General features: G+C 38.7%; 1 protein-coding gene across 4 annotated transcripts in view; it reads left to right on the plus strand.

Annotated features, from left to right (window-relative positions):
* AIG1 (androgen induced 1) overlaps positions 1 to 18,515 on the plus strand; it is a 124,208-nt gene that overhangs the window by 45,011 nt on the left and 60,682 nt on the right. Inside the window, exon 4 of one of the 4 annotated variants that reach the window (XR_007506013.1) lies at positions 1,637 to 1,759. The exons of 2 other annotated variants lie outside the window; for them this stretch is intronic. Coding sequence is in view for 1 of the 2 variants with exons in the window: in XM_049800290.1 (XP_049656247.1) it covers positions 489 to 662 (174 nt within the window). In the remaining variant the exon portion in view is untranslated. Of the gene's footprint in view, positions 1 to 488; positions 1,614 to 1,636; positions 1,760 to 18,515 lie in introns of those variants that run through there. One more of the 4 variants, XM_049800290.1, reaches the window with a different exon arrangement.

An 18,515-nucleotide genomic window follows, 5' to 3' on the forward strand; every position in this document is an offset into this window, starting at 1 on the left:
CAGAAACACTTAATTGAATGATTCTTTACCATTCTACCAAAGTGTAATTTGTGATGCAAACATTTTGGTTCAAATGCTTGTTCAAAAAATCTCACTATGCTATTTAGACTTGTATGTTTTTAGAGAAAAAATGAAATAATTACTCATTTCTCAAGTACACCAGACTTGTTTATCAGAACCTGTATCTGCGTATTTCTAGTAATGTGGAATTACATGCATCAACACAATGTTTCATAATTGCTGCATCAGTAATCATAAAAGTAGTTTCTTGAGAAGAAATTTGACCTTTTCATCCCTCTCTGGTATGTCAAGTCAGACATTCTTTCTCTCAACTATATGTTTAAATGCTAAGGGAAAGATAGGGCCACACTTTGCCATCAGGTACTTAATACTGTTTATGCAGCATTTGGAGCTGAAAAGCATCTTGTTTGCTTCTCTAGTTGTGTCTGTGCAAAATGTTTCATTACTACTTTGTTTTCCATATCAAGGCATGGCCAACCATTTGCCACTGCTGTTCATCAGCAGATGACAGCAGAGCTCATCCTTCACGTATGAGTACTGTGTCTCCAGAGCAGATCAAGATTTGTCCACTACTACTGGGCTTGATAAATTGGTCCTTTGTGGGGTGGGGCAGATGGTGCTGCTATTTATTTTTTCTGTAGGTTGTGTATTAAAGGAGCAGTATGAGAGTTACTGCTGACAAGAGGAGCATCAGCTTCTGCTAGATACTCTACGATTTTACAATGTTTTGAAAGAAACAGCATGATATTATGAGCTGAGGAAAGAGTCTGATGACTCCTGCTGTGTTTGTTCAGACTGTCCTCCCTTGAGTTTTGAGGTTACAAACTGAATATTTGCAAACGCTGCCAAGCCATACATACATCGATTTTTTTCCCCACACCACATCAGTGCCAGCTCTGATGACATTTCTTCCAGGTGGCATTCCACATACTGAAAATGCCTAACCTGTAACATTTTTCATGAATGTACATTGTGAAGCAGTTGACAACAAGTTGACAACATGTATTCAGGAAGTCTCCTTTGTGCCATAACTAAAAGACAATTCAAGCTCATGTTGATCTGTAGAAATGTATACTTACTGAAATATTTGAAGAGGGCTTTTTTTTGAGATTTTTGGACAAAATAGAGTTTGCTGAAATTAATTGCTTGCTAGCATCTTAGACTTTTTTTTTCAACTTGAAATATTGTAGAGGGCATTTCTTAAAGTCTTTTGTAAAGGAATTGTTTGCTGTGTCAGTGTGCATTTATCCAAGTGTTCCTTTAGCTCGGTCACAGAGAAATCTTATGGCTGTTGGGCTTTTCACCACCTCTCAATCTAATCCTTTCTGATGTTTTAGCCATTATTTTATCCTCACCAGCTTTCTTACTAATTAATTCTGATGCATTTCCCATCATAATATGAAGGAGTTCTTAAACTACCTTGAGAATACTAGCACCTCCCTTAGCAGTAGTTACAATTTTGACATGGCAGATTTTAGAGAATATGATAGAGGTCCCCTTGGTGAAAGGGTAGGGCCTCTGGCAATACAGTTTTAGAGAAGCTGGGATCCCTGGCTATTGTTTTTTACTGAAATAAACATTTATTCCCATCTTTTCTTGCACGTTTTGACAGCAGCTGTGCACATTCAGTGATAATTTTTCTGAACGCAATGGTGGCTGTGCTGGAGCCTAACCGTGTACAACAGAACTCACACAAGAGATTCATCACCCTTGGCAGAGTGAAATCTGTCACTGAGAGGTGGGTCCTTTAACTACTGCAGCATTGCTGATGAATCCCTCTGCTCTGTGAGCTTCCCCCACAGTGCCTGGTGCAGCACCTAAGGGTCTGAGCTTAAATGCTACTTCACCTGTGAACGCTCTGTACAGGTTTTTTTCACAGCAGTTTCCCTAAACACATATTTGTCACCAAAAAAGCCACAAAAAGGGGAAAATGTAAAACTATATATTTTCCATAGTAAAAAGATTCCCTACTTTAATTGAAAAGTTGTATTTTCAAAAATTTCTGACAAATGTATTGTGACCAGCTGTAACAACTTGCTCAGCTGTCAACATCAGCCTGCAAAATCCGCACGTAGAAAGGAACGGAAAGTCATGAAATCTGGCTGTAATAATAGCAATCATATTTCCATTAGTAATATGGACATGTATCAAAATATTTGAGAATATTCATACTCCAGAAGCATTTTCAGGTGACTATCTTGAAGGCTGTATGAAGAATTTGTTTGAATGTCTGGTCTGATTCGGTGCATTAGCCCAAGCAGAAGTAGTTTGGGCAGAAGTGTCTCCTGCGTTGTTAGGTTATAATAATTAGTTCTTATCCTCCTTTTTCTTCTCCCCCTTTCCCACCCCTTCTCTGCAGTTACGATGTTGTCTATAGTTAAAAAAAAATTGTTTTCTTGAATACGTGGTAATGTCTTGCTAATACTCAGAGATGTCACTCTTTCATAGCAACACCTTTTCAACATCTAGAAAATTCCTAATTATAAAAATTCCTCTCTAGAAATGGAAAACATAAGGGAAGGGAGCCTCAAAGCATTGCAATTGCATTATCAATTCAATCTTAATATTGTTTATAAAGTTTTGTAGAAATGGAGAGGCTCATCATCGTGCACAAAGATAAAAGCCACAAACTATTTACCATAAAATTGCATATAGTGTCAAGAACTGTATTTCTATTATACATACACATATATATACACACATATACCATAATAGTTAAAAATATAATTCATGTCTACAGAAAAATCTGTGTAGTAAGTGGTGCCTTGTGGTACCAGATGGTACCTTGTACATACTGATTCATACACCTATGAAAGGCATCGCTAATAGAGTTGTACTGTGCCATAAAACTGATATATTTCATCATTTCAGTCAGTCGATTCATCCATAACCAATGGTATCACTATGACTTGAGAAATGACATAGGGAAGTCAATGGCAGGGTTGCTGTCGATTCCAGCAGGATAAGGATTTCATTTATGTTAATTACATGAAGGAGCACATCTGAGTAGCTGAGGTTAAGCTTCTGTCAGTAGAAATAACTACCTGGAGAATAGGTCTATGTCTCAGCTTTGGTCTATTTCTGAAGTGTCAGGTTCACTTCCTGTATTTATTAGTTTTGCAGATTAATTCCTTTGTGGCTACAATTTTAGTTGCCAAATTACCGAACTCTTCCATCAAAGACGTCATTCATGTTCTTGAGACTGTCCTGCACTCTGGATCCATATCACCCTTAATTCCACAGGCATGTTTTCAATGGGAAATATTGTTTCCCATTTTCTGATGGCTGTCTGTTGGATCTTTTATCAGTATTAGGAATTTTTAATTAAAGGCTAACCTTTAGTGTTTAAAACTAGTGTGTCATAGTAATAGGATTTTTATCAGCTCATTCGTTGCACCTTTTTGTGTTGGGACTGGACAGAAGATGATGCATGGATAACGTTTATTTCCAGAAGTTGTATTCTCTTTAATACTAGCACAGACTATAAAACTAGAGGTTGCCCCTATTCTAACCAATGCCCACATAAACAGATCTGTAGACTGAATTAATTTAAGCTTGAGCATTGCTGATTTTCAGCCAGGTTACATGGCAGGACTGTGTGCAGTATCTGTCCAAGTTAGCATACCATTTTAGCGAGAGTCCTTTGTTTTTCACACACACTGTCCCAAATTCTTTTTAAAAAATGTGACTCATCTTTTGTTTGTGGCAAGGAAAGTAAAATACAGAGATAGAAATTACTTACTGAGGCACTTAATGGCTTTGGAGGTCAGCGACAAAGAATTGTCTTCATATGAAAACTCTAGAGGATAGGTCAGAGAAGGTGGAAGGGGAATATGCTCTGCCACTGTGGAGTTGGAAAATTGATGATTGTATGGGTTCTGTGCCACTACAATCTATATGAGCTCTTCCAGTTTTGTACTCTATTCTTTTTATGCTGCTTTTGGGAAACAAAGGTGTTCCTAGAAAGACATACCCTCTGTCCTTGTATTCAAGAGAGTGCACAAAAACTGAGACAAATAGCAGATGAAGACGAGTTATGGAGAGGAAGGAGCCTGTCCAAGTGATACCTCTCTACTTATTTCACAAGTTGGCTCTCTTTTTTTATTACTGGCTGCTCAGCTGAAAAGCTCAGCCCACTGGAGAGTACTATGGAGTACCCCCAGCCATCTCTCCAATTGTTCTTCCTGTCAGCTGTCATAGGTCCAGTGTCTTTGGCTTGTTTGTTCCTTTGTTTTTCTGGTGGAGAGCTTTTTTCCTTGATGATTCGACAAGTAGAAAAATAGAAAAGTTTTTTGAGTTTTTTGACAAACACGTCTGTCCATCATTAGTCGGGTCAGTTGCTGCACAGTGCTCACTCTGATATACAAACAGTGAGATGTCCTTTCTTTCAGCAAAGTGTTTCCATCTAGCATGTTGCCCTAAAAATCCTTTTCAGAAATTACTCGTTTGAAACAGTGCATTGTACTTCTTGAGGATGCCTTCCTAATACAGCAACATCCCATGTATGGGCTATTTATGTACAATGTACTGCACCTTGGTAATGCCTCATGCTTATGTCTAGAAAATACTTACCCTTTTCTGAGATTTGTTTCTAAATCCAATTTAAGGCTTTCAAGGATATTCCAACAGAAGTGCTCTTCTTAATTTATCTATAATATTTTCATAGTTCTTCAGTGCTTCAGGAAGGAGTTCCTGCTTGTTACATAACTTGCAAAGTTTTCTGATAAAAATCAGGGAAAATTTGTAATGTGTTTTCTGACAGAATACCCACTACTAGGTGGCTATTATTTAAGTATCTATTTGATGGAAAGAATAGCAATTGAAGCTGGTTGCTTTGGACTCAGAATATTTGCAAAACCCATGAAAATAGCATTGTTGAGTTTGTACACTTCTTGCATGTTCATGCTGTAGTTATGTGGCTCCGTCTGATTATCTCTCCTCATTATCTGCTAGTTCCACCACTGGATTGTGAATACAGTAGTATCAATTATCCCCCTGCTCTGGGGAGAAAAACAGCAGCAGCTTAAAAAACTTTTTTGATTTTCTGTTACTTAGGGTTTGGAAGGGTTTGGAAAGTGGTAGCATGTCAAAACCTGTGATAGCATAGCACCTGAAAATTGAGAGAGGCTGCTAGGTAAAGACCACATTATCTGAGTGGCATCCTGTGGGAGCATTAGGAAAACCCCTTTACCTAACACAGTAACAGCTCCTCAGTTTTTGTGAAGTAGGAATCTGGTCTTAACCACATTACGTATCTGCTGGAGGAGACCCATCAGGGTAAGGTGAAGACAGCTTTCTAACTGAATACAAGTGCCAAATGTTTCTGATTATTTACTATTTCCAGTAATCTAGAGAAAACACACATATAGGCTCCTCCTGGTACAAATAAGCCCAACACATAGTAATGAGGGACCTTTTCTAAAATACCTTTGGGTACTTAGTAACAGCTAAATGTGCAAGCGCTATTCTAGACGTGAGCATTTCAAATGAAAAGTCTGAGAACTGAAATCCCCAGATGAGATCTTTTTCTGAAGTTTTGCCATCTTCTGTTGACAAGGTCACGTAACTTGGTCCGTTAGTACAGAGGGTGAGAGCACGTAGTGTCAACACCAAGTTGCAGGAGTGATTACCAAAGGAGGGGAGAAGGGGAGAGAGTCAGAGACAGCACAAAAAAAGAGATTAGGGAAGGACAGTTGGATGAGGGGAAGAGACAGGCTGGAGGAAAGAGGTGAATCAAAAAGTCAGCTGATGCTGTTCCAACAAAGAAGAGGGAAAAAAAAAACAAAAAAAAGAAGGGGAAAAAAACCAAAACAGATGAGGCAAGTGAATAAAAGAGAAGTTACAGAATAATGTAGACAAGCTGGAAGAGACTCAAAATGCAAAAGAGGACCTGGGGGAGGAGAAGGATGAAGAAAGAGGAAGCAAGGAGATAAGGAAAAGTGAAAAAGAGGAAGAGTATATTGTGTTACCATTCTGGGGGAGAAGAAGGATGAGGAAAGGGGAAGCAAGGAAATAAGGAAAAGTAAGAAAGAGAAAACAAAGAGTATGTTTTCTTACCATATCTTTCCATCACATCCCTGGGAAAACTTCCCTGAGATCTATTAATTAGAGGAGTCGAGAGCAAAGAGATGTCTTATTGTTGCTGCTGTGAGGTGAGGAGAATTGCTTCTGTTGCTGTTGGATGTAGGTTTGCAGGGTAGATGAAGTAATATTTACAAAGTGACATGCCAGGAGCTTCAGATCCTTGTAAAATGTTTAGGATTAAACCCACCTGCAACCATGCAACAGTACGAGGCCTGTGTTTATAGAAATTGTATCTGTGTGATATCTGTAGAATGGCATTGGTGTCTTTGCATCTCTGCCTATATTTTTATCTGACAATGCTGTACATTATCTCAACTGTCTGGTTGACCCTCAAAACTTCAGTCCTGCTGTTGAAAACAAGTCCGTTCAGACTGTGTCTTATTTTTACATATCAGCTGTGAAGCGTGAGTTGCATTGCATATTAAAACAGATGTGCTGTTTGCTAAGGGTTGCAGGTGTGCTGGAAGTTCACATATTTGAAGCACCAGAGGTAAGGGGGTATACTGTCTCTATTTCAAACCACCCTGCTTTAACAGACAAATCTAGGTGTAACTCTGGAAGTAATAATTATGGTAATAGTAATAATACTGATAATAAAAGCTCAAAGCCAGATTTTCAGTGGAAGTCACCCATACTGTTTGGTAAAGCTATTACTATGGGCACAAAACAAATGACCAAAGGAAAGCCCGAAAAGGACATAAAAAGGGAGCCCTAGACTTTCTGACTTTCTCTGGGTGTGGAGTACATACTGAGCTGTGTTTTCCTAGAAGCAGGGTTTGGCCCTGGACTGCTAGGTCTGTTTGTTAAACCAGCAGTGGTGTGGGATGGAAACAGATTTGGCTCATTCCCGTAATTTTGACAATATTAGGAACGCCACTTTTGTTTTAACATTCACTTTCTGTGTAGGTTGTATTGCTCGCTGTAGTCACTGCTGAAGCCGTGCATAAATCTTTTGTAGTGCTTAAGCTAGTACATTTCTCTGGTGCTACTACACGATTTATCAGATACATAGTTTGCAGTAAATAAATGTTCAACGTTAAAATCAGTGCAAAATGCATTAACAACTGCTACACATTTTTGATAAAAATCTATGTGCCATCCTCTCTTCTCTCTTGGTTAAAATCAGACACTTGTTTTTTTCTTTTGACTTAAGAGATTTCTGGTTTTTTCCTGAGGTTTTTTTTTCCAGAAAACATAGGCAGATAGTAGAATCAAACAGTGCTATATTGTTACGATTAATGATGAGTATATTCAGACAGTGTCTGCTATCAGGAAAAGAGAACATTTCACTGGAAAAAAATAATGTATTGGGGGAGGATTCCTTATGCTGAAGAAGGTTTAGTATGTCAGCTGCCAGCTGCAGTTTATGTACTCTAAAGCACCCCATATGCAAGTCATCCTAGAGGCAATCACTACAAAAAGCTTTGTTTCTTTAGCAGGCCATGCAAACACAGGGAAGAGTGCAAATATCTCTCTGAAGGTATAGTTTAATATGCATTTATTGTCTATCTTTATGTATTTAAGGGACTATGCTTTGCCTTATTAGTATAGTAAAATGCAGTGTTATGTATCCTTGGACATGCTGGTTGCTATTCATTAGCATTTACTCAGATAAGAATTAGACAATAAAAGTGGGATTGTACTATATTGTACCCATTTTACTAAACTGTGCTGTTAGTATTCACACATGTGGCAAATATGACTTAATCAGACCACAAATATTTTGCAGCATTCCATGGTATCTCATTTATTTGTTTAATTTGCCGCTATAGCAACTGGATTCCATCCTTTTAGATTCTTTTTTTTCACAGACCTATGATCTACTTGGTTGAAGCTTGGCAGACAGCTGTTCCTTCAATTGAAGGCATATGCACTAACTCAGTGACCAGATTTTTACCTATTTATCATTGTTGGAAAGTGGGTTATTTCACATGGACACAATACCAGAAGAATCAGCAGACCTGGTGAAGGGAGTCTGAGCCCAAAAGCTTACATGCTTTTTCCAGCCCTTGAAGTTGGTGGAATAAAAAATATTACTTCTCCCTGTATCCCTAGATCATTGCTAGAGGAACGCTAATACAAAGAAATATTTTGACATTGTTTTTGTAACAAATTACCACTTTTTAGAAGTAACAATTTCTTTGCTAATTGCTGTCGTTTTACATGTCTTTGTATTTGGAAACAGACATCTTTTCTGCAGAAATCATTTCATATTCAGATGATTAATATGTTGAAGTAGTGCCACAGCAGTAATGTTTTATACATGCTGATTGGCAGAAATCAAGGATTTGGGGACAACCTTGGGAATTACTTTTGGTCATGGTGGGCTATGAGCTTTAACATAACCTGATGTCTGCCCTGCTGTTCAGTTCAATCTCCATATTTTCCCTTTCCCGCATAGATACAAATAAGTAAAAACAGTGTACATTTTTATTAACTCCTCAAATACAAGAGATTAAAATTCAGGATGTAGCATGAAGGATGTTTTTGACAGATGTGTAAGCAGGTCTACAATTACCCTTTTACCTTTGGACACTCCCCTAAAGCACCAAAGTCCCAGTCTGGTGTCCTGCTCAGGAAAAGCCATCACCTTTCAGAAGTGTCTGTTTCTCTCAGAGACTTTAAGGATGGCTAAGGTGACTCTTTTCCTCCCTCTGACACCACAGTTATTCGAGCAGGAAAAAGCCCGCACCATGGAGAAATAGCATGAGGTGTGGAGGTGTCTCAAAATGTCAATAGGCTGACCAGTGGCCAATATATGCTCTTACATCTTTGTTGCAATATTAACTGGGATCCTTTAACTCTTCACAGCTTGCTTTCTCTTCAAAACAAGTATTTTTGAAATACAAAACAATATTTGAAGTGCTGTTAAAACTCTGTTCTTAAATTTCCATTTTATTCCTAGTTCTGCCACTGTTTTACTGAATAATTTGAGATAAATTATGTAGGTTTGATGGAAAGCGTATTTTATAAGTGTTAGTTAGATAATGTCTGCATTTTGTGGGGCTTTGTAATGATAGTTAAAAAAATAGTGGTGGCTGTTATTGGGTTTATAGCACTATGCCTGATTCCGGTTATAAAGCATCCCAGGCAGGGGAGCCACTGTGCCAAACCTGACTGCTCGTGCCTGCACTCTGCTCTTCACCATGCTGGGGGCTTGCCGGGTGCCCAGAGGTATTTCCCTTTCATGTACCTTGGCATCCTGTTCATTCAGTTGCAATGAAGAGGCAAATTGCCTTTTGCAAATTACTTTGAGGTTCATGGATGCAAATGAAACTAAGAGTTAGAGTTGGTATTGTTGTCCATTCTGCTGCAGAACCGAAGCGACCTCCACTTCAAATAATAACATTACCTATGGTTATGTACCAAATTTAGTGCTCCTGGTGTCTCATAAAATACTTTATTTGGACATGGTGCATGCTATAGAAAGTTCAAATACACCTAGAAAGGAAATTCTTTTTTTTTTCAAAAATAGCTGTAATATTCAAATCACATCCTTAAGTTTGTTTCCAACAGGAAGCAAATTTATTTGCATCTTGGGGCTTTTAGCTTTTTATTCTGTTACTTTGAGCTTTACCAGCTTTCTGTAAAGTCTATATGCAGAGTTCCAACTTGCTGAGTCACTGCCATGCACATTTTTGTGGTTTCTTTTGCAAATACAGTATGTAATGTAGAATTTTTTAATGAACTATTTATGGGAAAGATGAAATATGTATGTTGGTCTACTGAACTTTGTATTTTAAGGCACTTTTTAAAATGAAGAAATGGGAAATGATATAATTTTCTGTAAAAGAAACAGCCATTAAAAATGTCTTTTTACTAATACACAGATTTACTGATGATTCCATTAACAAACAAAATTTTGTTGGCTGCAAGTTGTTTAAAAATGCATACAGCTGAAAATCATTTTAGTAGGTGAACATATGTATTCTTAGATCAGAGACTAAGGTGGATGGCATTTTGTTCTTTGCTCCTGAAGCAGAGGAATGAAAGATGAAAAAGAAGAGGGAATTCAAAGGAGAAAAAAATGCATGTCAGAAGCTAAGAGAAAAAGTGATAGCGTTAGAGGTTATTAAGGAGGAGAAGACAGTGAGCAAAGTAGAGGAAACCAAATACTGAAATAAAGAGGTGATAATAGTAGTCAGCTGGAGAGAGCCATAGAACATGGAGGTGATAATTGTGTGTACTGTACATCACTGAGAAAAAGCTTGAAAGGGAATCTTAAAGTACCCAGTGTATATTGAAAATGTGACCCTTCATTTATTCTAGACCAACATGCAGAAATTCGGCTTCATTTGGTTTCTTGTGACCACTGTGCAGGATCACTGTTTGCAGAGCAATTTTCTTTTTCTGACATTTTTGTGTATATAGAAGTCAGGAGGGTGCCCTGCTTTGCACACTCATTGCCTCTAATATCCCCAGAGTTTGTGGGTCTTTAGATCTCACAGTTGTTTGCCCAAGCACTCTGAAACTGTGCCTCCCACAGTTTTATTTTCCATGACATCTTTTTGGTATATTACTATATATAGTATATATATAGTAATATATATATATAGTGTGTGTGTGTGTATAGTGTGTATGTATATAGTATATAGTGGAGTATATATAGTGTGTATATATATACACGTAGTGTGTATATATAGTAATAATATATATTACTATTCATGTATTAATAATGATATTGGTACCTTTTTAAAATTGGTTCAATTTTAAAGAACATGTCCTATAATTTTATTTAAGCTAAGCACTATTGATATACATAGAAAATGTTTAGTCCTCAAATTTCTTTCAGCCTAAATGAACAGGACAGGTAAAGACTGGTAGAAAAGAGTTGCTATTTTCCCCATGTTGCAGAGGAGAAACTGAAACATGGAAATTTGTGGTTTGCCTGAGGCTACAGGCAGTTTGTTAAAGACTGAACTGTGAAGTGAATCTGTGTTTGCCTCATTAGGCAGTGCTTTTATTAAGAAATGACCCTGTGTCTCCAAACCAGGCAAAGGCGGCAAATTCACAATGAATGAATGAGCGCTCACTTGAGTTTCAAGCTCATGCTCTGTTGGAAGGAAGAAGTGACTCAATTTTTTAATAGAGAGATGTTGCTCTAAGTCCTGCTTCACTTAGTTACAATAGGCGTTTCATTATTTTCGTTTTGTTTATATTACTTGAAGCACAGGTTCATCTCACTAACTGCTTTTGTGTTTATGTTTTCTTTTGGTATAGCAACTACTGTCAGCTTACTCCAAATAATTTGATTTTGGGTGTACCTTTTCTCGGTAAGGAGAAAAATCCCTTAGGTTTCCATTCCTTCTCCGATGATGATTGATTTGAGAAGAGAGACTCTGACTTGTAAACAGAAGGATGATTTAAGAAGGATGAACTTGGAAATTGAAAAGATGTCAAAGGAAAAAAGGCCCCTCTCATCTGCCCTGTCATTTGGAACTGTTTTTTTCTTTTGTTGTCCAGGAATGCTGTTGGGACCAAAGAGGGGGGTGTTACCACTAGTGAAAATCAAGGAAAGCTGAGAGTTTTGCTTGCGATTTTTTAAAATATTTTTTTAAAAGTTTCTTTTATAGAGCCAAAGCTTATTTTCAAAGCTCTGTCAAAAGTTGCACTTGCAGATATATGGCAAGAGGAAATAAAAATACCCTCAAGACAGAAAATAGCTTGTGCAAAAGTGTCACTGACAGTAAAGTGTAAGTAGTGGCCATGAAGAGTTGTAATTTTATTATTTTGACTGAGGTAATAAGATGTGTGTTTACTAGAGAAAATTACACCAGAATGCACAGTGGCACGATGTAGAGGCCTGCATCCACTTTGGGAAGTACCTTTCTTCAGGCAAGAATTCAGTGTTTACCAGCCCTGTCTCAAATCTGAACTCTACAGCTTAACTGGCAATAATACAAATATTCACAGCTGTATAAAAAATGTTATTTAGTTCACAACAGTAGCCATGGTTACCTGCATACTTTCATTGCCTTTTTCATGTGTAATTTTTTTTTTTTTTTTTTTCTGGAAATACCATTACCATGTAATATAATACCCTACAGCCTTTTGGTAAGTTTTACAGTGTAAGGAAGAACATTTTGTAGTGAACCTGAAAGCATATTCTATCAATTTGGCTCATACATGGAAGATCCCACCTATACATTGCTACGCAGAGAAAGGCAAGTCTGAACACTCTGTGACTGCAATTACAAAATATAAATAGGAATATGTAAAATTTCTTGGCATTAAAATATCTCTGACAGTGTTTTAACTGCACAACATTTAAATAGAACTAGCCCCTGCTTGGTCCCCTCACAGGTGACAGAGACAAGCCAGCTCCTGTCAGTACACGTTAGAATAGCAAATTATTCTCATTTACTTTTGTAGGAAATGTGAGCCCCAGCAACCCCACAGTGTCAGAAGGGTAGAAAAGTGCTATGATTTTACTCCTCTCTCTCCTTACTTTTGCCTGTATAACTCAGTGCACTCAATGCAGGTCTACTGAGAATGCAAGATGTACTTGAGAATCTAGTGGTTTTGTTATGTTCGTGGAAACCAGTGTCTTTAGCATTACTGCAGCAGAATTCCCAACCATATTCTAACCTGTGCTAAGAAAAGAAAATAGTACTTAATCTTTCCAGGTATCTCAGATCACTTTGCAAACAAATGAATTAAACCTTACAAGAGTATCAAAGATGGTTTACTTAGGCTTATATATTATTTTCTTAATTGAGAAGTGTGACATTCATTCTGAAGGAATAAAATCACCTACCTCCATTTAAATTAACAACAGCAGCAAAAGGAATAAAGGATATTTGCTTCTTTAATCTGGCGAATTTATCTGAACTCTTTCAGTATAAGGTTCCTTACTGCTGTTACTACTGTTGTAGAGAAAACTTACTGGACAAAATATAAAAATTGTATTTAAAGGTCATGTTCCTTGGCATTTTCATGTAAACAGTGAAATCTACGAATTTTATATCTATTGCATAGAGATTGAACTGAATTTCTAAAATGAAATTTTAAAATTATTCATGTAACCTTATGAAACCTTGTTGAAAGCATGAGGGTTTTAATATACTATCCAGACCTGTTTTCAATGTGTCTCCCACAGCAAGAAGGAAGATGGCATTAAGATGAAAATTTCTATAGCAAAGCCGGCTGTTACCACAGTCTGGCTTCTGTTACTGCCATAGCGCTGCCAACTTGGAGCTATTTATAGGCATTAGCCTATATCTATCCATGCACGTGGATCTACTACTCTCTTCAGAAGCAGTTGTGTTCCTGAAGAAGTTGGTCTGAGGTTTCAAGCTTTATTTTTCCTTTCAGAGGCCAGTTTCTTCAGCTGTCCTTACTACCAATTAGTAGGAATTTGGCAGGTGGTCTCTCCCTACCAAAGCTCTTGCACCAGCTTGCCTGCATTGGCCTACAAGCTGGAAGGCTCAGTTGTGATGTTTTCAAAATCTTCAAAAATAGTTTCTTACAGTACAGGACTCTCTCTATCATCTTATGACTTTCACGTCTTTTCCTCCTTTTCTTAAGTGGGAATGATACACAAAACTCTTCAAAAACAATATCCGGTTCCATTATCTCAAAGTTACAAATTGTCTCAGTTAAAAAAAAAAGGTCCCCCTTTGTCAGAGATCATAGCAAACCTTTGGTTTTCTTCTGGCTGCAACGGACTGTTTTGCTGCTGTGCATGATTTATAGCAGAAATAAAACCTGTTCTCTTTCATTTTCCTGGTGATGAATGCTGGGCAATAAACCCTTTCCCCAAGAGCCAATCCTCGCTTGGGGCAGAGGTATTCTTTAAGTTCGCTGTGCTACAGCACGGCTGGAGCCTTGTGTGGTCTGCAGGATTCTGTTAACACTTCATGCCTACGTACACCCATCCATAAATTAGATACACGCCAGCCAAGTGCAGCCTTTCTGCGTCCTGCATTACACCACCTTTATCCATGACATAAATCCCAAAATGAGATATTCTAACTGGCAGAGTCTGAGAGCACGCTCCCCCGACATAGCAGCAGCAGCCAGCTGCAGGCGGCAGCCTTGGGGTGCGTTAAGTCTTCTGCCACCTCATGCAACACAATGATGTAGCACTGTGGGCAGCAAAAAGTTCTGGTAGCTGGTAGCTTTGCAGCAATGGGCTCAAAACTAAATTAAACTGAGGAAATAAAATAACAGAACAAGTATTTGACTAATATAAACCGTTGTCTCTTCCATTCTCACATTCTCAGTTCTAAAGATTATTTCTCTGCCTCATGGTTTAGGCACATTGGTGATCTCATGGGGGAGGGTTTTTCCTGCTTGAATAGTGGAAAGCATTCAGCAACTATTAAATTGGTTCTTTTCCCTGCTAGTGCTCATTTTTTAATACATATCTTTATAATATCTTGGTTTCTTTAGTTACTTGTGGTAGTTTAGTTTTGAAGAGCATTTAATTCACCCTTCTTGCTTTCACCTAAGAGTAGCTTGAATGTTAAAGATATTTCTGCAGAAGTGTTTTTGCACCAAATAAGGCTTTGATAAATTCATAACGAGCCTTCTTCTAGAAAGGTAGTAAATTTTACTATCCAAGACTTGGGTAATTTTTCCGCCATGTTAGCAACTTAAAACCCTTTTCCCAGCTCCACTCAGCACTCCCCCCTGCTTTATTGATTTGGTTTCTCCTTTTATGCAGTTTCAAAAATTACATATATGTATATGTATCTTTTTCCCCCTGCAGTGTTTTGTCCCTCAAAGATTTGAAGCAATGCATTCAGTTTCTGCTAATATACTTCTTCCCATGGCAGCAAATTATGACTTTGCAAAAACAGAGGTTGCTGTAAGCTGTTGGTATCCAAGGGGAAGTCACAGCCTCACAGCATCAAGTTTGAGTTTTAGCTGGGACTTTCGCCACTTATATGTACTTAAGCTCTCCTAAACAGAGGAGATGTCATGCTTAAATTATTTTCAGCTTTTGACCTTTTCAGTTTTGAACTTTCAAACACTAAAACATGAGGTTTCCCTAGTATTTATTTCAGAGGACAGGTCAAGGTGAAATGTCAATGTGAAGAGGAAGGGAGAATAAAGTCCCCCATACAGTATTATCTGGGTATCCAGTGTCCAGTTAATACAAATAAATCAGTTTTACTAGAATTTGTTGGATTGGTTTTGCTGCTAAAACTCAGACCACATGGGAAACAGTTAACAATCTCCAGATGTGAAGCGGAAAGGACCATCAGCAGCACAGAAAAATTATATTTTTTCTCAGTGAGGAGGGCTACTGCAGCTGGGATTCACAGAGATACAAAGAGAAGGCAGCTGCTTTGAGAGCATGAGAGAGTCAACAGTCTTCTTCCACTCGCTACGTTCATAGCAGGGCATTTACCAGACCTGATGTCCTGGCTAGACGTGCAGGGAAGGAGCTGCTAAGCTACCCAGGGAGAACCAAGTTGAGCTGTCTAGCACACACTTCAAACCAGGGATCGATGTTTACCTGTTGCTAGTGCTTGGGTAAATGCCACCTGGGGTAGCATTTATATTAGCTGTGTGTGGAGTGGAGTGAAGTCTCATGGGACTGAAACGAACTCAGAATTTTCTTTCCTTTCTTTTGCAAGTCTATCCACAGGGAAACCTTGCATGGCTTTGACACTGTCTCACTTTTCACGTCTTTATCAAACTGGGCACATAGATGATCTGTAAGGAAACTAGATGCTGGGACAAGGAGTGGGTTGGAATCTGTCCACTCACCAGATACTCTGCAACTAAGTGCATCTCTTTCATCATAACCTTTTCCACCTTGCTGATTGAGAAACGGGATGATGATACACAGATCCTTTTTCAGAAAATGTTATGGACCTATTGACTTGTTAGGAACATCTGTGTGGCTAAATGAGATATCCTGCTTTTAAAAGGCTGATGTTTAGTTGCACTGGTCCCTACACAAATTCAGGGAAAACGAATGGGCATAAAAATATGTCCACCACCAAATAGCCTAAGGTACGGTACAGTTGTGCTTAGAACATATTATTATAGACATGTTGTCAGGGAGTATTCCTGTTGCATGATGTTCTGAAAACATCTCTGTTTCCCTCAAGGGAATGCCTGTCTGCCCTTCTTATGATCCATGGGAAAAAAAACCCTTGTGGTAAAGGCAAATGGAGAGTTTCCAATGTCTAATATCCATCCTGTTTTTGTTCCTAGTGCAGCAACTGAAGTGATGTGTTCGTGAGAATCATACTGGTGCACAAGAGAGAGGCAAGGAGAGTTTTCAACTTTTAAGATCCTATGATTACAGAAAAACTTAACTTTAAGGGCATTGTTACCATCCTAAATGCTTCTGGTTTGCAATTAATATGCCTTTTTGAACTATTTACCATGTTTTATAGCTTATATGCAGTAGCTGCAACACTGTATAAATCCGGCTCCCAGTGCCTCTTTCCAAATACTCTGCCCATTCGGCTGGTCATTAGTCTTTCAAGGAACTGTCCACCCACAGAAACTTATGACACAGGATGCTTTCAGGAGCTATCCTGTGGAATAAGTAATTTGTACTAGTACTGCTCATGCACCATTCCTTCTTAGTATTTCTTTATGTAATCTCTGTGAAATACACAGATAAACCCTGAGCATCCTATGCTGGTGCCAGTATTTCTGGGCTCTTCACCAGGTGTCAGTGGTCTTGAGGGTAAGCTTGCAAGCATTAACATAAGAATGGTCAGGATTAAAAGGAGCAGAGGCTCAGAAATATGCAAGTTTGGGAATTTTGCCTTGGTAGTATAATTCTTAGGGCCTCAGTTGTAAGCTCTTCTTCACATCATGAAGGATTGGAAAACCTTTTTTTTATTGAATAAAAGCTGAGATTATCAACTAATCATGTAAATTGAGGATCTGATGCCTTAAAAAAAGAGGGTTTCAGCTATTCCCGGAAGAGACTATGTCTCAGTAAGTACAGCCAGCTACAAAGCAGGTTTTGCTTGAAAGGTTACCTTATATTTATTGTTTTTACCCTTGTCTTTCTTATTTTTATTGAGTTGTCTGTATATTTAATATAAACTTCTTTCCTGCTGCTTCTTACCAATCTTAAGATACTGTCAAAAGTGTTCTTCCATATTTTTGTTTCTGGATGTCCTGGTTTCAGCTGGGAGAGTTAACTGTCTTCCTAGTAGCTGGTACAGTGCTATGGTTTGAGTTCAGTATGCGAAGAATGTTGATAACTTTGATGTTTTCAGTTGTTGCTCAGTAGTGTTTAGACTATAGTCAAGGATTTTTCAGCTTCTCATTCTCAGCCAGGGCACAAGAAGTTGGCACAGGAGACAGCCAGGGCACCTGACCCAAACTGGCCAACGGTGTATTCCATACCATGTTGACGTCCTATCTAGTTTTAGGAACTGGGAAGTGGGGGGGCAGGGAATCGCTGCTCAGGGACTAGCTGGGTGTCGGTCGGCGGGTGGTGAGCAATTGCCCTGCGCATCATTTGTACATTCCAATCCTTTTATTACTACTGTTGTCATTTTATTAGTGTTATCATTATCATTATTAGTTTCTTCTTTTCTGTTCTATTAAACCATTCTTATCTCAACCCAGGAGTTTTACTTCTTTTCCCGATTTCCTCCCCCATCCCACTGGATGGGGGGGGAGTGAGTGAGCAGCTGCGTGGTGCTTAGTTGCTGTCTGGGGTTAAACCACGACACTGGAGAAGTGGTTAATCCTTTCTCCCATATTAATTCCTTCCCAGCACCTACCATTTTGGGTCAGATTGTCGCAAGTGGAGTAAACATCTGAATTTCACTTTTGGTTTGCACTTTTACTTTAATACTTCACAGCATTAATTCAGTCCTGTGGCATAACCCTTTTGGGAAACATTCTTCCCTCAGGACCACGTTCTGTCTTCTTTGCTCAAGCTATGCTTTTCTTGTCAGTGTAGAGCTCTGTGCTGAGAAACTAAGGTTTTCAGTGTGTTGCTCACTCTACTACCTGTAAAGGCAAACCATGTGGTGGCAATGATACTAGCACCATGCACTTTATTTGCCCTTCTTTGCATGTCCAACGCACATTCTTACCACCTTGTTCATTATTCTACTCTTCAGATGCCGAGCACAGAAAACAGTGTGACCACATCACTCCTTTTGTAGTTGGAATTGCTTTGGTTCGGTTCATGCTGAGAAAAGAGACAGATCACCGAGCAGGTGCTGAGAGTTTGATGGAAGGGAATGCAGGTTGTCCTTTTGGAGCTTTTAAGCTCCAGCCATGACCAGTGAGCACATCTTGAGCCCTCATTCTTGCTCCAGAAGAAGAGAATCCATGATACAATTTGCCTCGGAGCACCATATGCAGCAAGAGGACCTTATGCCCATCTACCCTGCGGTAGTGGTAGTCACCACGGCTGGCTGTGTTCTGGCACTGTGTGGTACAGCTCTTGTGCCGACTTGATGACTTTG

The sequence above is a fragment of the Accipiter gentilis genome, chromosome 5, assembly GCF_929443795.1.
Source record: "Accipiter gentilis chromosome 5, bAccGen1.1, whole genome shotgun sequence".
Classification (NCBI taxonomy): Eukaryota; Metazoa; Chordata; class Aves; order Accipitriformes; family Accipitridae; genus Astur; species Astur gentilis.